Source organism: Sinohyriopsis cumingii, chromosome 4 (genome assembly GCF_028554795.1).
Source record: "Sinohyriopsis cumingii isolate HCF-2022 chromosome 4, ASM2855479v2, whole genome shotgun sequence".
In the NCBI taxonomy this organism is placed as follows: Eukaryota; Metazoa; Mollusca; class Bivalvia; order Unionida; family Unionidae; genus Sinohyriopsis; species Sinohyriopsis cumingii.
This window is the reverse complement of record NC_142964.1, coordinates 104,298,581-104,322,621: the sequence shown is the minus strand read 5'-3', so window position 1 is coordinate 104,322,621 and position 24,041 is coordinate 104,298,581. Positions and strand designations below refer to the sequence as shown.

The 24,041-nt window shown below is 33.7% G+C and overlaps 1 protein-coding gene across 8 annotated transcripts in view; it reads left to right on the top strand.

The window, feature by feature from the left end:
* Positions 1 to 15,820, top strand: part of LOC149801823 (alpha-2B adrenergic receptor-like) — a 73,029-nt gene extending 57,209 nt beyond the window's left edge. For 5 of the 8 annotated variants that reach the window (XM_089956186.1, XM_089956182.1, XM_089956184.1 and 2 more), the window contains 2 exons: positions 7,117 to 7,223; positions 8,175 to 10,938. In XM_089956186.1, coding sequence (XP_089812312.1) covers positions 8,175 to 9,245 — 1,071 coding nt within the window. In that variant the 5' untranslated portion in view covers positions 7,117 to 7,223 and the 3' untranslated portion in view covers positions 9,246 to 10,938. Of the gene's footprint in view, positions 1 to 6,387; positions 6,571 to 7,116; positions 7,224 to 8,174; positions 10,939 to 15,630 lie in introns of those variants that run through there. The other 3 variants (XM_089956189.1, XM_089956188.1, XM_089956187.1) reach the window with 3 other exon arrangements.
* The last annotated feature ends 8,221 nt before the right edge of the window (positions 15,821 to 24,041 follow it).

The following is a 24,041-nucleotide window of genomic DNA, read 5'->3' as shown; positions in this document are numbered from 1 at the left end:
TTCTTTGTTTGTCGCTAGGCGACGAGGGGAATGCTCTCGTCTTTGTATACCTGCGTATGACTAAAAATGGTCTAGTTACGCTCTGTACTGGTATGGCAAGTGTCTTTATGACAACACTTCCAAGGTTGTTTATCTTAATGTATAGTATATACGCTGTATGTTTGATAGATCAGGAGATGCGTATTGTTTTATTTGTTAATAAGAAATGAGTAGTATAATACTTATGCAGCATAGGTACGGTTCATAAATTTTATTTAAACCACATATAAATGCTCACATGTTTCCAATGGAGTTATGATGGATTTCTGAAAACTATGTAATAACGGAATGAGTTATTTTTTTTTTATTTTTTTTTTGGCATTTCTGCCCAGTGTATCCGCTACAAAATGTAATTCTACAGCTATGTCAGCTATTTGCAGTCCTGTTTGAAAATTTCTTTTGTGCTTCTTTCTTTTATTTTTATTTTTATGTTTTGAGCTTCTATTTTCATTCATAATGAATAATTAAATAAAAGACACATTTCTGATTTTAATACGAAAGCTAGATTAAATTAAGAAACTAGAGCACTACAAACAGTACATGGTTAGCTTCTTGAACGCTTAACGCGAAGCCATTCGGTCACCAGCGAGTATATTAAAATCCGTGAGAAATATAGACTAAACGAAATAACGGAATAATAAAATGATATTCAAACATTTAAATGAGACGGAATGGCTGAGAAAATATAATATTCAGAATGTTCTATTTTTAGATCCCTATTACATGTCGAAAATCAGGGCTACATATTAAAAATATGATAGTATGTATGTGTCTCTTAACCAAAAATGTTACCCTACTGTCTTGACAGGACATTTCAACCTTGCATCATTGACATTGTGAATGATATAGATAAATGGCATGGAAAGTAAACACAGAGCAATACGATGACCCAATGTTTTGTAAATTTCTTAATGTAAGCTCAAGTTCAAAGGTTTCATGCAGCTCAGATTCTTTTTCTCTCAGTCCAGATTTCCACGGTGTTTTTATATTGTTCTTTATGCATCAGAGAGAGAGAGAGAGAGAGATTAAAGGAAACCCAGACTGGATTTCGATGACATATTGTATCTACTTCGATTCATGTAGAATTAGGGGAGTAATACTCATTTTCACTTTATTGTCTTATGTCATACATGATTAATACGTGTCAATTCATTACTGATAAATATATGTAGGTCTCTCTTTCACTTTCTCTCTCTTATAAAACCGAAATCTTCGGACACAGCTTTTAATAGTTAATAGAGTCAGCAGATGTACTTTAACCCGGTAAATTGCTAACATTGAGACCAAGGCGACAACCACACAGTTAATACCGTAATTTGTCTGAAGAAAATGAAAAATATAATTTATTTCAGCATACCATTTTTAGATAACATTTTCCCTCAGTTACCTTAACTACTCACACTGGAATATATGTACTTTTGTGTTCTCTACCAAATATATAATTGACCTGTGTCGCCAAGTCCTTTTATGACATTCTGCACCCATTTACTAAAATATTTATCTTTTCATTCCTTAAGACGTTCCAAGTAGAGATTTTGGAAAGTGTATAAGCGAATTTTAATTCAACTTTTTGAAATTTGCTTTTTGTTTTCCTTAAAATATTTTACACATGGATATAACATCGATATGGTATTTGAATATCAAAATCTAAAGCCATGTTAATAAATAAAAATACTCTATTAATAAAACTTCTGTCCAGTAGCTATGAATGTCAGTCTCTTATTATTTCAAATATATAATCCACAGACGATTGCTTTCTCTTAAAATAACTGGAATTTTTTTAAGATAAAATTATTATGATTGCATATTTAATTATATTTTCAAAATTAGAAATACTTTGTCTGGCGTATACTTAATTAACATAGTTTTAATTTGAAAAACAATGAACAAAAATATCAGATTTTCCATGATCATTGTATAAAATATGATTATTTTTACATTTTAAAATGCAATGTTTGTTTGGTTGTTTATGAATCAACTATATATCAATATTCCTTATATTAATATAAAGGATGCACGATATATAATGTGGAAATCTGAGAGAGAAGAAGCTGTTGAGCCCAGCCATATTTGACCCATCAACAAATGTGAATAATATTGTTCTTAATAGACAATCTATTGCTGACCACTTTAAACTTCGTCAATTGACATTTATTGCACACTTACCTTTGCATCGCTTGTTTAACTCAGTGTTGAGCAAACTTTGTCAGCTGGTCAATGTCATCTTGCTATGCATTTTATATTTTGGTTTAATTTCAATAAAAAATGTTTTTAAGTAGTACCTTAGCAGTCCCTTATGCAATACTATGTTTGATATATCATGCACAATATAACTGCATTGAAAGAGAGTTGCAACGAAACTGTGTTTTTATGTTGTCACTTTAATTATCAAGACCATACCTACGGTATACAAATATGATTTTAAATATCACCAATAATCCATTCACCAGTGCATTGACCAATATGGTATTAGCTTTCTTGAATTAAATTAAGTTTATATCTATTCTTTTTTAAACAAATAATTTAAAAAAATTAAAACCAAAAACATGTAGTGACTGTAAGAGCAGTTTCTTACCCTAAAAGACCCCTTGGAGATATGGAAAATTGTTATTTTCATTATTTTAAAAAACAATACAGGAAATTATGATGAGAAAATGACAAATGTTGCGAGAATTATCTATGCCATTATTTTCTAGACATGCTATAATGTACATAGTGGATTTTTTTAAATTATACGCAGCTTATTCAAAATTTAGTTGATATGAATAAAAAAAAGGTTTGTGAATACTACCACCACCCCATATGGTATATATTTTAAAATAATAAAGTCAAATTGTATTACCCTCAACGTTAATATATTTATGACGATTGATTTTTGTACTAGTATTTCGCATGATTCCATAATGAACTCTTAATTTTATTAGCCTGTACTAATTATAGAACGATTCACTGGCGATTTAACTATTCGGCCTTTTAGTCAATAAAAGCACAACTAATGTGTCATTGAACAAGCAAATAAACAAGCTCTGGAAAGGGTTAGAAATAGGTGAGAGAGCGATAAAGAGAGACAACGAAAGCATTACGAAGCTAGGCACATTGGAAAATTACCATATCAGAAACGAAGGAAAATAATACATTTAAGTTGTTTATGAACAATTTTAGATCAATGGGACAAAGATATAAATATTGGTTCATTTAGTATCATATGCAGACGCCTAACGTTTAAGAAATCAGGAGGTGACATACGTCTGATCAGAGTAAAACAAAATGATAGAGGAAGTTCCGTTTCAATAGAGATTTTACTGTGCTTATTTGACCCAATAATAACGTATTTTCCTTTTCAATGGAGTTTGTAATGTTCTTATTTGCCCCAATCATAGCGGATGTTCCTTTTCAATACGGTTTGTAGTTTTCGTATTTGACCTACCAATAAAACTATTTTCTGATCCGGTCGCCTTCTGACGCACGCAGTAGACGTTTAAACTTTTCGACAAGTCATAAATTCTCATAAACAAAGGACTCGAGAATGAATCTCCAGGTCATTATTTGCGTCATGTGCTATTTATGTTATGAGTAATACCCTTAAGTCTGAACATAGCAGCATACATGCTTAATGCTAAAAACTGCCTTGCTTGAAATGTATCATTGCTGGAATTAAACTTGATATTTATGATATATCGTCATATATCTCTTGTTATGATTTGTCCTGTAGGTCACACAATTACTAATAAATACAATAACAGTTGAAAATGTTACTACATTTGCTTACTTTTTACTAATTATTTATCAGTGGTATCAAATAAGCTCGCCAGTAATACATTACTTCCACGTATAATCGTGTTCATGATCGTGATAATACTATGAGATAATGTTATAATATTGTGAACATGAGAAAGCTTTTGGCCTAATTTAGCATCGCACTAATTTCATGTTTATTTCAAACGATATACATACATTTCCACGGAATCTTGTGTCATCTAATTCACAAGCGCAAACTTTATCTAGTTTCTGCTTTTGAGGCCTGACTTTCTTTATTCCCGAATATTTGAGCTGATATTCAATATTACACATACAACACTACGTCCGTGTCGCTTCTTAATTTTTCGGTGTTATCTGCCTGCTTAATTCGCTGCTAAGAAATTTCAAGAAGAAAGGAGGCTGTCTATTTGAAGAGAAATGATGAAATCTAGGGACGAATGCGAGATGGCCTGTTAGAATCGGTAATCGTTGAAACCGAAGCTGTTAAGTATGTCTATTATAAAAAGAATTGCATTTGAGAAAATAATTGCACTGGAAATCTAGTAATTTGGCCCTAAATTTGACTTTGACTGTATGACTTCACCGTCGTTTACCTGCTAGAAAATAGAAGTGGTGACATTTGGCATAATTAACACTCATATGCTTATTCTTGTAGGTGACACGTTACTGAGTTGATGAAAAATAGTATTGTTCTGTATAATAAAACAACGTTTCAATTACACAAATATCAATGACATAGGGCACCAAGATGCCAATTTTCCATGATATTTATGTGGATGTTTGTATCATTAGCCACCGTAGATGATTCCATACGGTGGTGATTTGACAGACTGATTAGTATAGGATTCCAGATATGCGCCTTAATCTTGAGCTGACGATGATCATTGAAAGGTGTACGTATTAGTACAGGCACTGATATAAATTCACAATTAAACTAATTACTCGTAGATGTAAACAGCAATAAAAGTTTAAAATTCTCTCCGGCAATGGTTGAAGGCAAAATTGCCAAACTGCCTGAAATTGTTTTATGGCTACATTTTATACGAAGATTTATATGCTTTTAGACGTTTCTGACGCTTACTTTGTGTACTTTTGTTTTATTATTGTGTCACAAAATATACAATAAAGAGTTCATTTAATATAGCATATCTCTCTTTTGTTGGCTTCGTTAGCTGGTGTCCCTCTTTGTTGAACATGTTTGTCGACCTTCTAGTTACTGAACCATGTTTGTCACGTTCTTCCGTTGAGAAGTATCATTTTTACTATTTATTTATACAATTTGTACAATAACTAGATGTAATCAGGTCGCGTATTCTCATACACATATAAGAAAGAAACTTAAGTTCAATCTCCAAGCACAAACTTTAACTTACTGCAAAGCCAGAATCGCACAAATGTCAGCGTTTGCATTATGTGATACAACTCTTTTAGGTTACGTTATTCAATTAATCTAGAGGTACTCCAAATACGTTACTATAATTGGACTTTCGGGCTCCAAATGTTTTTAAAATATGGGACAAAGTGATGTAAATTATTTAAATCTTTGCATAGTACACCATGCTAATTTGCTTAAAATCACTAAATAATGATACTCTTGACACTTTCCTTAGTAAAAGGAGATTCTGTTTTAATTTCATCCTTTGCTTCTAATGTTTTACTTACAATATGCATAGAGAGTAATACATTACCTTTTTCATACTAAAAAAGCAATAAGACTTAGTACTGCGTAATACATTACTAAAGTTAGATGTCACCAAAGTGTTGGTTCGCTAACTATAGGACGCGACATTCAGTTCATTTCCTCTTCTGTTTTATTCCCCAATAATCTTAATTTTCACCGTATACAATCTATAAAGTCTATGAATTTACATTCCTTATTTATGATTTAAACTGGGCAAATCGTGCTGAATGTGTGTAATTAAACATATTTATACGACTCTCACAGCAACTTTATTTAGCTTCAAGTATTGCCTTAGATTTGGGAGACACGGCATGTTTTCGGAAAGTTTTTACAATATATTGATCAATAATGAAAGGATCACTACAACTGAAAAACGTGATCTTTTGTTCAATCAGAAGCTCTCGTTTTGGAGCGTAATGTGCCTGCAGTTGAATAAATTCTTTGCATTTATCTTGAATCCTCCAAGTTTTGGAAGAACATATTCAGATTATTTTGCATAAATAGTGTTCATACTAAGTTTCTATCTTCACGTGCCCAAAACATGGAGCTACATCAGTGTAGTTTCATATCTTTTTTAAGTACATAAGCTGAACAAATTTTATAAAAATTAAGACCTAGTGGTGTTCGTCTTGTTAGATATATATATATATATATATATATATATATATATATATATATATATATATATATATATATATATATATTCTTCATTTCTTAAGAAATTTAATCAACTACAGTGTCCAATATCTAGTTAAACGTCATGACTATGATTAACAGTCCAAAGACATTAAGCAAAACCTGCATTGTTATATCAGTAAACTAATTACAATTATATGTCTATATTATAGGAGCTGTCTCTCCGACAAGTAAATGGCAACAAGAATATATAGTCTTCAAACAGAGATCTAAATTTCGTGATCAAATTGAATAAGGATTGCGTGTGGAATAACAAGTGCTGTTAAGGTTTTGTTTTCAGCTCTCGACCTAGACATTCTTCTTTCAGTTCGAGGATAGTGGGCGTAGCTGACGGTAACATATGCGATGTTATAAAATCCAAAGCCACTGCGTATATTGCTAGATCATGCCCCAAGGTCAAGTGCCGTTTTTGTTTGTCCCAACCTTCACTAACTGATATTTAAAGTAGCGTCTATCACAATTTGAAAAGCACTTATAGAACATAAACAGGAATAGAGAAATGTTGTCTGTGTTAAATATTAACTCTCATAACTTTAAACTTCTTTAGGTTTGCGTCTTGGTTTCACTAGTTTGCTTTAAGAACGAGATTTTGTAAAACTAGTGAAGATAATCGCCTGTGCAGTTAAACAAAATTTATTAAACCAGAAACTAACAGGAAATTTAGGATGCATATAGGTTGTTGACAAGTTCTGACGACAACATTTTAATATGACTTGTTCCCAAAACTGCCTTTTGCAGTATTTTTTGTTGTTTTCAATAGTTCTTCGTCCCCACCTAACATAATAATTTCAATTCCGATAACAGGTATTATCTGGAAGAAGAGATGACCATATAGTAGTACCAACAGCATGGGCGATACAGAGCCTATACGCATTTGACAGCTGTACAAATAATTGTGACGGAAGTATTTAACTATACACTTCTATTCTTTTCTTCTTCAGGAAATCGTCTCGGCTTCGTGCTTCGTGCTTCTTGGGCGCTGTGTATCAGTCTGTGCCAAGTATCATCCGAATAGAATATATCACCTTTAATCTGCGGTACCACAATCGTAAGCATTTATAGTATGCTCATTTTTCAATAATCATGTTATTTAAAACGGAATAAATCATGATACGTTTTATGTAAAGTTGTAGTTAATATTGTGTCCTCAGCGAATATACTAACTTAATACCAGGTAATCCAACTAGTCAATGGGTATAATGGTGTGTTCCTTCAAGGAAGCAGGCTAAGTGTTCATATTCTAAACAAACTGTAATACTGTGAGCCAGCAACAACGATTTTACTGTTCTAAAGTATGGTCGTTCAAAACTGCGTTTAGTGCAGATTCGAATCCTCTAGATAGCGAATCATATGACTGGTCCATTATATCCAGTAGTGATTAAGATAAAGTTGAGACACGGTAACTATCTAGTGGAATTGCACTTTATTCCCCTTCTTTTATTCATTAGAAGACACAGAGTTATGCAGTGTTTGGTTTATTAGTTTATTCAAAATGATAAGAGTATTACTGTTTGTATTTCTGGATGGACTATAGCTTTCTCACCCAAAATTTCATCATTTTGCAATATCACTAAATATATTTGTGTGTGTGCGTGTATAATTTGTTATGTATATCAATGCATGTTGAATAGCAAACGTTCTAGTCAATAAAATGACTGTGTTAGCAGGGTCTTCGTGAATGGTTGTAATGTAATTAATTTTCATCCGCTTGTTGGCCAAATGCAAAAATATTTGCAATATTATAATATTCTCTTCAAATAACAGGTTATTACAAAAGCTTCTAGTTTATTCCAAGTTCTTGACATTATGTTCTGTTTCATTTCGTTCGTGTTGATTAAATCTAGTTTAGATATCTAAGCTTTCCTGAAGCGAATCTATTTTTATTGCATTTCTGCTAAGGACACGAATAATTGAGACATTAAATGGTTAAAATAATTTAGATATATAGCGTTCGACTTGTTTTGCCATGTCAATCAAACGTATTTCGTACTTATTGCAGATGGAAGGTAAAGAATTTGAAAACATCAGCATGGAAGAACTTCTAGCATTGTCCCAGAATTGGACAGTGACCAATCCAAGTAAAGACTCAATCATGCACACTGATATTTGGATGCAAAGTGCAACATACGGAATCATTCTTATTATCTGGTCGATCTTGTTCAATTCTCTAGTAATATTCCTATGCCTCTACTCTAGGACAACCAGACATGACTCATTTTACATTCAGGTTGTCAATATATCTGCATCTAATTTGATGCTAAGCATTCTTGTTACGACATTTGTGATTCATTTCGATCTTTATTATTGGAATCTTGGAGACATATTCTGCAAAGTTTGGATCGTGATGGATATCCTGTTACCTTTTGTGACCACATGCATCATCTGCCAAATGAACCTAGAGAAGTTTGTAAAATTATCTCGCTACCAAATTTCCCACATCCCCTTCAAACGCTGCATGATTCCAGCCATTGTTCTAACGCCCTGGTTGTTGAGCATCATTGCGGTGGTACCAATATGGATTGAAGAAGCGGCGACCATGCCAACGCCGCCTGGACAATGCGTCATTACCATGTCGACTTTTGGAGCAATCTCAACAGCCGTTATCACCTATTTTATTCCATTACTTATAATTATAACTCTAACACTTGCTAACCTCATCAATACTATGAAGGCACACGAAGAGAGTGTGCGTAACGGCCACATCCTTAAAACTTCCGATGGAAATACTCCATCAACGTTTACATCGTACACAGATTCTGGTAGTTTTCCATCCTCGACGTCCAAGGTTGGAGGAATTGCTACCCTGTGTATAGTGAATTTTTTGTTTGTTGCTTTGTGGTTTCCATATCATTGCATAGGTCTAGTCTTGCCGCTTTGTTCTGCAGTCTGTATTACTGACCCATTCGTCGTCAATGTTGTAGCATGGCTTGGCTCATCGACAACTGGAGTTACTCCCCTTGTGTGGCTCATGGATTCTTCACTTAAAAGAAACTTGAAAAAATGCATATTTCGCATTTTTCGTCAAGGTAGTAGGCATGCCTATTCAATGACAGAGAATATTGCACTGTGATAAAACATCACATTGGCGTTAGCAGAAAGATGGCATAAAGTTACATACCCTACCTGTCAGGAAACTACGCACAGGTACAAAACCGTCGCAGCCATATGGAAAACGCGAAATGCCACTTTACGCAATGCTTGCAATACATATATTTCCTTTAGGAATTAAAACAAGCAAACATGACGGAAACTATCCAAAACTTTACTGGAACCAGATTAATTTACTAGCACCGAGATGAAAAGATTTTTGATGTATAAAAATGGAGCAAAGTGCGTAGGTGGGTGGGCTGTGGGTTTTTTCATATACAACAGAACTTGAATTCATACTTTTGACAGCGGTTCGGAAAATTTAAAAATAATCAGTTAGTGTACTTTGAAGGTCAATTTTATTTTCCCGAATGCATATGGAGCAAATACGGATGCATCAACATTTACATTCATCTGACGTCGCCATATAAGTATGATAGTTTCGGTCCAAACGAATAAATTTGGTAATGTTCTCAATGCCACATCATTGCTATCATACACTTTGCAATTATGTAATTAACGGAACGTTCATAATTTTATCAGACATAAATAATCTTTCTCTTTAGAATCTTTTTTGTCACATTTCTATTAAAAAGAAAAGTAATTAATTCTTTAAATGAGTGTGTGCGCCAGGCGTTTTCAGGTTACTCGAAAATCAGCTTTATTGGTTCTAGTTGGTATGTATGTTGAAACCTTTTGCAACGGTTATTATTTTCTTGTTTATTTGTTTATTGTTAACAATGAATATAATATGCACAAAATGGAGTTGACAAAGTTTCAAATTTTATGGTAATTTTGCACCCGAGTTGCTATTTTTAATAACTGTATCCATATTGTCTGTGGTATTATTTACTATGGTTGATTGGTCGTTTCAAAGACACTTTTAACGCATTATGTCGATTGGAAATAACAGATACGAGCTCTTAGAAACGATGCACAGAGGCAGCCGACAAAGACTACCCTGTGCTGGTATCGAAAACTTGTATCTTGAATTACATATACGATATCCTATCAACTGGAATTCGGCGGTTGTGTGGGTGTTAACATATTTGTCTAAGGCTGTATAGCTCTGCCTACAGATTGTTAAACAGTGACTTATACTATACAATAAGAATAATGAAGACAAGATATGTAGATGTGACGTATGGGCTACTCTATCGAGTAAGTCCGAGCTAACACCACATGGCAGTTTGTGAAGAGTCCATTTATTTAGGTAAAACACTGAAAGTGGACGCAATTTTCTAAAGTACCTTGATGAATATCCGCTGGACGGAAGGATAAAACCTACGAACGATTGTGTCATCTATACATATGGAAAATGGCTTACTATAAAGGAGTATTCCATACAATTTCTGCAAAGTATAAACCCTTACATTCTAGTCCGACGTAGAACTATTTTGATACAGTTCATCTGTTGTTATATGGAATAAAGGCCATATGTACTTTGCGACCTATCAGAAACATATTTCGCGTTGTGGTTTGCGTTCAACGATGCAAATTTAAACTGGGACAAAGACAGACAAGGAAGTATAATTCAAACTATATCTTTAAAATATATAGACGTTGTAATGGACAGCAAATAGTGCAACTTAGTTCTGTTGTTTGTCTTGGGAATTTCTTCTCTTTCACCAATTACAAAAAAAACTGTCGTAGCAGAATAAAAACAGTTCAATTCATGGAAAGTCTTCTTTTGTCAGTGCAATTCATGACAAATATAATAACCACGATTTAAACATCTGACCAGACAGTTTCTCCAGAAATATTAGACAGAATCTAAAATAATCCACCTGATGCATAGAATCATCATAAATGTTATTATATTTTTACGACAGAAATGCTCACCATTACGAAATAATATTATATAACTGGCGAACATTAACTGCGATTTTTGAACAGGTCAACCATACATGCCTCCATGTTCTAACAATGTTAATCTCAAAACATTTCATGGCTGCATTTTTCTGGTTTACTTCACCTTAAAAATAACCCTATACATCTATCTAGTATGCACAGTGAGCAATAAAAATATTCAGACTTATGACCAATCAGAGTTCAAAGAATATTAACATTCGATTTGCGCTTCTTTTTGCCAGTGTCCAATCAAAATGATTAACAGTTTCGGGCTGGAAATTTCATCCAGGATATGCATTGTTATAACTCTTTCAGTTCTTTAGCAACAAATGCTGAAAAAGTATTGGGTAAAGTGAGTATCGTTCACTATATAAGCATTTGTAAACGCGAGTTGCATGTTATGAGCGAATGATGTGGTACTCTCTCTCTCTCTCTCTCTCTCTCTCTCTCTCTCTCTCTCTCTCTCTATATATATATATATATATATATATATATATATATATATATATATATATATATATATATATATATATAAGGAATTAATGAACTGCCTGTCGAAAAATAATTTCATAAAAAAAAATGAACTGCCTGTCGAAAAATAATTTCATAAAAATATTTTGACAGATGGAGAATTTAAAGAGTAGATTCGATGCGGTACTATGATGCGATGGACGAACTTTACAGTAAAAAAAATCGTGAGGGACACCTCTCTCTTTAAATGCAGTTGAAGTACCTTGAAGAAGGTCATAAACATGCCACAAACAATTATCTTTTACAAGAAAGTAAATTGAATTAAATCGCAAGCAGAACAAGAATAAATGATTTAGACTACAAGTCATGAATGAAATTTCATTATCTTAGCAGATATTTGACAGCTTAATACGTGATAGCAAATACACTACAGGACAGTATTTAGCTCCAAAACACCATTGCAATTACATTCACTGTCGTACTTTATTTTTCTTCGAGATCGCAGGAAGGTAGACAAATTTATGCGGGACGTTTTGCTTACATTAGATTCAAGGCAGATATGTTCAATGTAAAGTCCAGTTGGATCAACATGCCCAGATTAGTAACATATTTTCATATCAAGCTTAAACAAAGAATGTCAGTTATTTATTTGAGAAAACCATCTTTGAGCAATACAATTAAATAGCAACTCATACGTCATTTACACAAAGGGTTTTATATTTTGGGTTCTATGAAATCTCCCTTGACGGCATAGGAAGCGACAAAGAAAGGACTCTTTCAAAATAGTTTTTCTATGATGACTTTCATAGCGTTATATGCATGAAAGCATTTTGTTCCTCTTTTGTTTCTTCAGCACTTCATGAACAAAATTTAGGAGAATTATATATTCATATATATATATATATATATATATATATATATATATATATATATATATATATATATATATATATATATATATATATATATAGTAAAATTGTTTCCTTTTGCTCCTTTTCCGATGAGGTACGTTCGTTACTTGTTCTTTACTTTATTGCAACTAATGTCTCATTTTGCATAGGTAGTTTCTAAGGGAAGAAAATCAAAGAAAATTACATATTGTCTCCTGAATGACGTCAGTAAAACACTGTATAATATTGATTGATACACTCATATTATAGTTAATCCTTTCATGACAAATAATGCAAACACATATTATCAAATAGCAAGGTCACAAATACATTTAATTAAACTGGGACTTGTTGTTTCTTTTGACGGCAATATCTGTCTTCAAATACCTTTACATCTACTTCATAAATTTTCACTTCTGTGAACACATTTACAGCTGGTTAAACTCACACGCTTTCTGAAACATTGAGAGAAGACATTTTGACAATATTTAATCACTACTTATTTTCACGAAATTTGTATATATAGAACTTCCTCTGCAGATACAAAATGAAATAACAACACTTCGAACAAAATCAGAAATTTACAAAGTCTTTCAAAGATGCATTTTAATGAAGTAGCTCATTATCAATATTGTACTATTGTTATTCAAACACGACCAATACTAGAGCCAGAAGGCAGTAACAAATTACAACAATACATATTATGATTCCATTCAAGACTGACTAAAATTTATTTTAATACGATGTTAGACAGAATTAAAATTTGAACTGAAAAGATGGTGTCAACTCTGTATCAAGGGCATATAGTAATTGACTTCCTTACGTCCCAGCCTGTCCTTAAAATAAACAAACTAGTTCTTATCCAACCGGACCAAGTCGCCGAAGCTGAAATAGGAATCACCTTCCACGAAAGCATTGCGTATGACCTTTTTCTCTTTTTGATGTCCATGTAGCCCTTATACAACTTGAAATTCTGCATAGCCTGAGGAATGCCGGTGATGAGGAGACCAGGTCCTCCTGTCGTAAAAATTAGTTAACTTTCTAATAAGCCCAATTCATTGATAATTTAAAATTACAGTATAGGCTAAAAGTAGATTTGATTATTGCATATATTTTACTGCATGGGTGTTACAAGAACGATATCTACTATTACAATCAGTATTTGATTTCACTAAAGGTCAAATTATACACCTTTAATATGGTAGATGGCTTTTTAGAAAGATTAATGGTATTACAATAACATGCTGTATATTCGAATGACATAAGCAACTTATCCTACACAGTACTTGCATATTATGAAATACATACATAGATACATAATACATACATCCGCGTGGGTTTTTCTGACTCGACCATTGTGGCATGTGAGAAAGCTTGACAGTGGCTTCCCTTTGGGCGGTATTTCTTACCTAGGGTTTCTGGGGTTCTTCCTCCACTATTTTTACTGAACGTCACGTATAACCTATCCTGCGTTGAAAAATGGCATTAATCCCACTAAACAAACTTCCGTATATAAACAAGAGAAAGAATAAAAATAACAAATCAAAACGCCTAAATTCAGGGCAGTTATATTAGTAAGAAATTTGTCTTAGCTTTGTTCTAAAAATACCATTGTAATAATCTTACCCGTCTTGACTTGCTTGCAGTGGCCATCCTTATCCCTTACTGGGTTTCCAGTGTCCACTTGGATAATGTATTTTGATAGAACTTATTCTGTTACAAATGGAGTATATAATGGATAAAACACACACACACACACACATACACACACACACACACACACACACACACACACACACACACACACACGCCATATTTCCCCAATTCAGTATAATATTTAAATTTTTAAAAATTTCAAAATCGTTTAAATGAAATTATAACATTTTTTCCCCTTTATCTCAATTTTATATTAGTGTAGAATATTAATAGGACTAGTTTATAAAGTCTATATGAACAAGTTATCAATAATTTATATTTAAATGCATGTGTTACAAAGTTATATTTTAGTTTGTAAAATATGATTTTAGTCGGAAAAAATCCTTACCAAAATAATTGAATTATGTACCGGTTACAAACCAACACGTCAATGATGCAGTGGAGCTTAACGCATATTTCACGAGAAGCTATATGCATTGTATTCGTGAATCCGTATGATCTATATATTGCTTTCTCACCGTATAAACTATACAAGATTTGTTTGTAATATGTGCTTATGTGTCTGTGCGCTCACTGAATAAATATCAGCACGTGCTATTTTAAGAAATTTGAATATGTAAGCTATGAGGCTGTACCAATTATAGTTGTAATCATTTGCTATGTTTGTTGTTTTGGTAATTGTCATTGTAGTTGTAATCATTGATACGTTTGTTGTGGTCATTGTCATTGTAGTTGTAATCATTGCTACGTTTGTTGTTATGGTAGTTGTCGCTATCATTGTACCTGCAATTATTGCTACTATTGCTGTTGTCATTGTCTTAGTAGTTGTAACTATTACTACTGTTGTTTTTGTAGTCATTGTCATTGTCAATATAGTTGTTATTATAGTTACTTTTGTGCTTGTGGTCATTATCTTTGTACTTATAATTGTTGTTGTTGTGGTTGTAATCAATGCCACGTTTGTTGTTGTGGTCATTGTCATTGTCATTGTACTTGCAATTATTGTTGTGGTCATTGTCATCGTACTTGTAATTATTGCTACGGTTGTTGTTGTGGTCATTGTCATTGTAGTTGTAATTATTGTTATAGTTGTTGTTGTGGCATTTGTTATTGTAGTTGTATTTGCTGCTAATGTTGTTACATTGGTCTTCAGTGTCCCAGGAAAAGCAGAAAACAGTTTTTGAGAGTTCATATGGAAAAGCAGAAGGACGATCTGCAGTGAAGAAATTCAAAAACGCGAAACAGAGTGAAGAAACAAGAACACATACCAGTGACAAAATTTGAAAGAGAAAGAAATAAGAAAATGGATTTTTATGATGTATTTTGGAATTTCATTGTGATTTCTATTAAAAAGAACATAATTCCATCCCCACTCCATAAATGTAGGTTTGTTTTTATTTATTTTGGTATGGATAAGAAAACACACACACGCATATTATAACAGAGGAATCTGAGTTTTATTTGATTTAGCAATCATTGAAAAGAATTTTTTTATTTCAGTGAAGTAGTTGGCCCTGGAAAGAGCCATTTATGGTTTTGATGGACTTTTCGACATCAACAACAACTGTCATCAACCATTTCCACGTTCATGTTCTGCTCTTGCCGATGTGTTAGTGGTAGTAGTGACTGTTGATGCAGCAGTATCATCGATATAATTTTGAATAAGTGAATAAAAGGTTTACTACTCGAATGCTCTTAGTCTAATTAATTTTAAGAAGACGTGAAGTGTTTGTCCCCCTTTCTTCCGAAGTCGACGTTTTCGTAACGGTGGCCATCATTGAATCACGTTTTGAGGGACTGTAGGGGGCAGGGGCCAGCTTTTATTTACAAATTTAATGCCGCAAGCAGTGACCTGGTATTTAAAAAAATCATAAAAATCAAATACACAAGTGAGGTCACAAAGGTCCATAATTTTGGATAGCTATATTAAAACAAAGCATAACAATATTATCCACTTGACCAGAGAAGTCAATGGCAGTTCATACAAGAAGTTGATGCACCCAGACCCCAAATTTATACCTGCAATTTTCATGTCCGAAGGTAATTTTTGACACCATGTGATGTTCACAGTGCGAACATAAGCCCTTTTCCTAGATGACAATTCTGCAAAACAGTGTGTACTAAACAGGCTGATGCAATTGGAAAGAGTTGTTATCCAAGCCGTTTTTGAAATATTCTACTTGCCCCAAACCCATGTGGTTACTGCTATGGGAGGCTAGCTCTTCTTCCTAGCCGACTAAATGACGAAGAAACCAATCCCCATTTTAAAAAAATCGTGGAAAAATTTAGTTAAGAAATCTTTGTCCTGTTACAAGCTCATCCATACACTTTTTATATTTTTACAGGGCTTGCCCTAATGGGTTTATAATGGGAGAAATACGGTTACTTGAATATATAATTTATTATTACAATAAAACTCTGAATAATCTTTACACACATAGTTTCATGTTGAAGTATACACTAACGTTTTTCTTATTAAAATTTGAATTTTTGTGAAAACATTTTACCACTGTTTTAACTCTTTCTGGCTGTCACTTTGTGGGGAAAATTTGCTGATGCTTCATGCTTCATGCTTACACATATCTTCCTATAGTTAATGCGTAGTTAAGAGCACCTGTGATAATGTCAATACGTATTATGTAAGATTACGACTATAGGCCAGATTCTGAACTAGAGAAACTGCCTGTCTGTTGTTTAACCATTACGCAACGACTTGTCCGCTGTAAGTTCAAATGGATTTTACCACCAAGCTGACCAAGTAGAGCCTCCTATGTTTGTTTGTTTTTTGCAATCAGTCAGTGATGTCAAGACTGGCTTGGTAGTAATTCTCGGGCCTGGGGGACCGGAAACCCGAGAGCAACAAGTAAGTGATAAATTACCCCAGGGCAGTTTCCGAAGAGACCAGACCACATCCAATCAAAACTGAGAATTCAGATCTAGGGCGGAATCTCAATAAGCAACCACTTATGTTCTGACTAAATCCATTTTTCAGTGCTTAGATGTGTGAACCTTGTCAGGGGTGGATGGTAGAGAAGTTGAGAGGCATTAGACTGAACTCGTAGTAGCCGAAACTGTGCGCTCTTTAAAATGAATTCTAGTGAAATTCTAGGTTTGGATTTGCGAACAAAGGCTTCTTGAGAAAGCTTTCCAGATAGATGTTAGAGTCGACATCCAATGAGCGGAGACGAGGGAAGAGACGTGGAGAGCACATGGTATGCTTGTAGTGTGGCGTCAGCAGTTTGAGTAGAGGCGCTGTGCCAGAATGGGCACTGATAGAGAGTATCGGAAGTGACAAAAGAGCACAGAGTCAAGGGTACGGGAAGTACCAAGGAGAAACGAGAAGCGAACAGTGACTGACAGATGAGTAGCAGGCACAACACTGAAAGGAAACACTCTCATTTAAGACTATTAATTTCGCATGATGAAACAGTAATTGTCAACTGTGAGTAGATCATTGATTGTATTAGTTAGAAAGAAAATGCTACTGAGAAATTTTTGGGTGAAATTATTGAGTAAATTTTATGTATTTTATTAAATTGTTATACCTTCCACATAGACCGTCGGGATGGCTGACTTGGGGCTCGGAGCTTTTGAAAGCTTCATTGTCCACCTTCTTCGGTATTAATGCGTTTCTGTATTTTCTAAAAGATAAGTCTGACGCATCTCATATGTCATGCTTGTTTGGTTCTGTAGCACCGAAAATTAAACATTGATTACTGGGTATAAAAGTGTTTTCTGTAATTTAAAGAAATACATATTAACTGCAGTTCAGTTAAAGGATGTCAAATATAATAAATTTTAAGTCGTAATGAGAAAAAAACCTAAACATTTCTGGCTGGCTACCTGTTAAAGTCACTTTAAAAACATAAATAATGAATCACCCAATAAGTATTAAGTAGAGAGTTTTCGTTATCACCAGTATACAAGTTTGGTTTAAATATTTTTGTTGATTTGTTTCTTGATTTGTTTCCATCAAGACGTTTGGTAATTATTTGTTTGTAAGATTAACTTGCATTTCCATAGTGGAAATGAAATCAATTTTACCAGCAATATTCAAACAGATGGGGTTAGGGAATTATTTATGACGTACAAATTTCTTAACCTGCTTGGTGCAAGGAGACAGAACTGCATGGATTAGTAGTCAATCTGCTGTTTGGATTTAGTTCCCTTGTTGGGAATTTCGCACTGAAGTTAGCGATTATATCATGTCCATCCTCAAATAAAGATGTTTCCATTCAGTACAAAGTGACTTTTCATACGAAAATGCGACATGTTCCCAGTTTTAGTCATCTCCCGCCTCCATCAGTTTTAAATTGGGTGTTAATTACATTTGTATGGTACTTTTGCAAGATTTAATGCTTGCATACATATAATTGATACACAAATCAAAGGTACAACCACTGACCATCTTGTTGCAAATGGTTGCACTAAAACTAAAAAGGTGCAAAAGATATTTTACTTTTTAAAATATTTGATGCCTTATTTTGGCATCATCGTTTCATCCTGTGGAATGTAACATAAGTCCAAGAACTACATCATGGGCTTTATATACCGATGCATAATCCTCAGCTATATGTTAGCATCATAGACTAATATCTACTGTCATTATGTGCCAGCATGTCAGGATCTCTGCTGATAACTTGAGACTGGGCAACATAGACCTGGTCTGATGGACATTCTGTAATAGCAGATCTCTTTTTGCAATGTTCACTTGAGATCATATCTGCACTGATCTGATGGACATTCTGTGATGATAGATCTAGGTTTTTAATGATCACTTGAGATCATATGTTGATTGAGTAGCATAGACACTGATCTGATGGACATTCTGTGATGACAGATGTAGGTTTGTAATGATCACTTGAGATCATATGTATATTAAGTAGCATATACACTGATCTGCTGGACATTCTGTGATGACATATCTAGGTTTGTAATGATTACGTGAGATTATATGTAGATTGAGTTGCATATACACTGATCTGATAGACATGCTGTGATGTTAGATCTAGGTTTGTAATGATTACTTGAGATTCTACCTTGACTGAGTAGTATTAACACTGATCTAATGGACACTCTGTGATGATAGATCTAGGTTTGTAATGATCGCTTGAGATCATATGTAGATTGAGTTGCATAGGCACTGATCTGATGGACATTCTGTGATGACAGATCTATGTTTTAATGATCATTTGTGATCATGTGTAGATTCAGTAGTATAGACACTGATATGATGGACATTCTGTGATGACATATTTGGGTTTATTCTGATCACCCGAGATCATATAGAGATTGAGCAGCATATACCCTGATATGCCAGGGATATTTTAACTTCATTCCACTGAACTCAACAGTCCTAATTTTGTAACTTATCTGTGACCAAAATTTTAAGACAATTTAGAAGAGAATCAGTTCATTTGGTGAGCAGGCAATTCGACCCAATTAAAGAAATAAATTGTGTGGATGAAAGAAATCCAAGTCTTTTATTGTCAGGATTTGTCACCCTTTTGACTTTGAACTGTCGTCCAGTTTTTCAGCTCATTTCATACCTGCCAAATCATGACTTGTCACATTCGAAACACGATTTTTATCGCCAAAATCCCAGGACATGGTTGTGTTGCTACGACTTTGTAATTTACGGTAAATCTCATTCTATTTCAAGATACAGAAAGTGTTTTCTCGACAACGCGATATATGCCCATAACCTCAGACACGTATTAACAGTAAACACTCGTCAGTAGCATAGGCTTACACTGAATTCACTTGAAATGGGTACTAAGCTAAAGGTGGCCAGTGACAAAGAGCCACCACTCTGCAGATGTCTTAACTGACTGACAATGATTAAGGGGATATTGTGTTTGGTATCCCTTGAACACTACTGTGGGATATACCTTAAGGCTAATTTACATAGATCAAGTACACAAAATGGAACAATCCAATTTGTTTGAATCTTGATAAATCGGATATATCTATTGGAGAAGCAAAGATTATTACAGCTGTTTGCCTCAGATGAAATTTTTTATTAAAGACAGTAGCAAGGAACACTTGGAAATGGCCATTCAGTTTTCAGGGGAAAGGCAGGAAACCAGGATTTTTATTTACTTATGCCTGAAGATAATTTTGAATCTGCTACTGTGATTTATAAAACTACTTTTCCCTACAAATCAAAGGTAAACTATCTGCATGATTTCCACACACGCATTCATCTCCTGGTCTAGTTGGTTCTATACGAAAATGGTGTTGCTCGGATAATTATTATGGCCAACACTGTGGCCGTCTAGTAAATCTTGATATCACTTATCCTCGTACTTGGATGGTAATATCAACATGAGGTTTTCACTGAAAGACTTCTTATGTTGTATATTTGGTGTGAAATTAAAATGGTGCTATATTGATGTCCAATATGGCCACCAGAGCAGCCATCTTGAAAATTTTGCTATTGTTATTCCTCCTAATGGTTTTGCACTAAAAGACTTCTTATGAAATCTGATTGGTCTGAAATAACAATTGTACTGATCTAGCATTTAATAAGCAAATACGGCAGGTGGGATTGTGATAGATTAAGATAAGATAGACTGTTTTAAAATCAATAAAGATATTTAATTTTCAGCTGTTTTATTCTTTTTTATTTTGCTTCATAGATATATGATTTTAATGAACATAAACAGATAATATATGTAAGACCTGCACCACTTACTCTGTTTATTTAAATCTTATCTTACTAAAACAAACAACCAACATAAACGCTCATCAAGAGATGACCGTCCAGGAAGGTTTCATTCTTAAAAAGCATAGAGATACACAACCAATTTTCATATAGAACCTTTGGATATAACCCCCAACCCCCCAACCCCCCGCTACATCAAACACATTTTGGGAAACACATTTTAACAACTTTTTAAAGATTTACCTTAAACATTTACCATATGTAAAGCATACTCAAAGAACAAAATTGTATATCTTATTCCAAAAATAATAATTTCTGATAAAGTTTCAAATCATGAAGTTTATTTAAAACAATTTTTTCATTATTAATTGGATAGCCACACAATATTGACCTATGTCTAAGAGAACAAAATAGACAAATTTAAATTGACATTAACAAGTTTTGATGTATGGTCCTTACTAATATAAGCCTATACGTCAAATAAAGACACTACTAAGCAGTTAGAATTATGTAGTGCATTTCCAATTACCGAACCATTATGTGACATCCCAGTTCTATTTAAACAATTTACAAGAAACGAAACTACAATAGATGAACATGCAGTATTAGCAAATACACAGCATCACTGTGGAATATACTAATACAGCACACACACTCACACTCCCACACAAGTTATTTTCATTTTTGTATTTACAGTTTTTTGGTCTAACCCATCCACCCCACCCCCAACACTCTGGGAATATCGCAAGTATGATGATGCAATGTGCGTGCTTAGCATCTGAGTAGGAATTGTCATTACATAATGGCGAAAAGAGTACAAAAAAAGTCGCGAATAGATTACCTTACTGTTTGTAAATTGGAGATATTAAGACCAAAGGCAGGATTTTATTTACTTGTTATAAGTACTAACGTGATGAAAGATAGTTCATGACAGCTTTTCAGTCTTTGATATATAAAAAATTAGACGACCGTTGACAGAGTGTAAACATAAAGAAGAGACCAACCAAAAACCATTTTGGCAGAAACACTTAAGTGTTTGTGTCTCTTGTTTAATTCTGGTTGTGGTTTTCAAGATATTTTATTTGGAATATATAGAGAAAGCTATTGTTTTTCCTTGGCAAATTCATGCCAAAATGCTGAAACACATTATTTTTCTCCCAAAGCTATTAAATTATCGGCTAAAATATCAGTTCAACAATGATTGGAAGTCATTTCAGTCAGGTTTGGCAGAATATGAAAGGTCACAAGTTTATGATGTGTTTCATACAAGGTGGATTTTAAGTAACAAATTATATCATGTGACATATATGCCATCACAAAGGGGTAATCTAAACAAGAAAACTTTTGATAACCTTCATAAAGTGTGAAACTTTATAATCATAATAAATGTCATTAGAGGACATCGGTCGGCAAACTGGGGATGAAACTTAAAATACTTCTGGATTTTATATAAATCGTTGATTTGAACTATGAGGTATACAGCTTTTCCTTTTTCATTTAATTGACAGTACCCCGACTCATGTTAATTAATTACTAGTGTCACATTACAATCAGAATCTGATTCATGTGCAAAGCTCATTTTATTATAATACTAAGAGAACACTTATTGTGAAAAATACATTATTTTCAATAACTTAGAGTTCGTAAAGGTTATGCCGATAAGTAATCTTACTGACGCAAAAACCAATCCGTTATAATGTCCTTGTTCTGTTACATGTATGCTTCCGGTTGATGAAGAGAGTTCTAAATCATACATTTATTGATAAGCCTATCATATTAGTTTGTTATAAAATCCCCCAAATTACAACGTATTGCTTGTTCATGAGGCGGAAAAAAATCGTATCCAAATTCTAAAATGATGTGTATAAAAAACACCCATTGAAGATACTTGTGACTGATTTCTAGTGACGATGAGCCACAGTTCTGGTTTCTGGCATTAACATATTTGCACAATCATCCTGTTTAATAATATAGGAATGATATATTGTATGCTTATCGATGTATCTATCTACCCATTCATCCATCCATCCATTCTTCAGTCCATCCATTCATCCATCCATCCATCCATCAGTTTTTGTATTTTAATAAATAAAGAAAACTGTTAAACCAATATCAACTGTCTCAACGACGGAAGGAATTGAAATGACTGTCATTTTATAAATCGTTTACACAATCAAAAGGTATTTTCTATTAAATCTCATATTTATATCGTAATCTGATATCTGGTCTCTTGGTTGGAAGACCTTCTGGACCAATCTTTAATAACAGTGTTACGCCTTACTTTTGGACATGACCAGTCCTATACCTTCCTTGTATCCTGCAGGCAGGATCAGCATACAGGTATGACAGATCCAGTTGCTTCCCCGTTATATATACAACGGATGTTTTCTAACCAGAAGCCAGCAGATGTGAGCATAGAAAAAATCCGGATAGCCTTATGAGGATCAGCATCTGTCTCGGTGTATGTACACGATGATCATGGGAACGTAAAGATGGAAAAACAAATATGTTTTGAGAAGTATTTGATAAGTGCATGGCTTATTTTTATAAAAAGGTCGACACTTAGTCTGAATATGGATTTCCAGAATTACTGTTTACATACAGTAGTAACTTCAGCGAGTTACATTTTACGCAATATAAACTAAAACTTTTAAAATTTCTCATACACAATCAAATATTTCATTGCTTCGCAAAAACGCTCCTAAAATGGTTCAAAGAATTAAGCTGAAAGTCATTTTTAAACGTCGTTTTAGTGACTTCAAAGCTATGGACCAGTTAAGATTTACCGCTGGGGAGGGACGTGATTGAAACGCCTACTCAGGGCTCAAAATTGGCCCTAGCAAGCTAGCAGTTTGATAGTTACAACTCTGATATTGCTAGCTGAATAAACAAATGAACTAGAAATATCTTGCTAGTGGTATTTTGAAAGTGTTAAATGCGAGCCCTGCCTATTACATATAATTCATAATCCATCCACTTCACGCTGTCACAAAATATATCATACTCTATAATGAGACATAAAATTGTACCCACTACTTACATCCCTGGCTCCACGCAAATACTGATCAGCCTTGTATCTTCCTCTTAGAAAATGTAACTGTGTAATATTCAACATGACCCTTATTGTAACTTCTTAGCAGTGATACATGAAATCAGTCTAAAATTGATAGCACTAGTGTTAAATAGCCTTGCTCTAGAACGACTTCATGCAATGTTCAAATGAGTACACGTCATATAGACATCT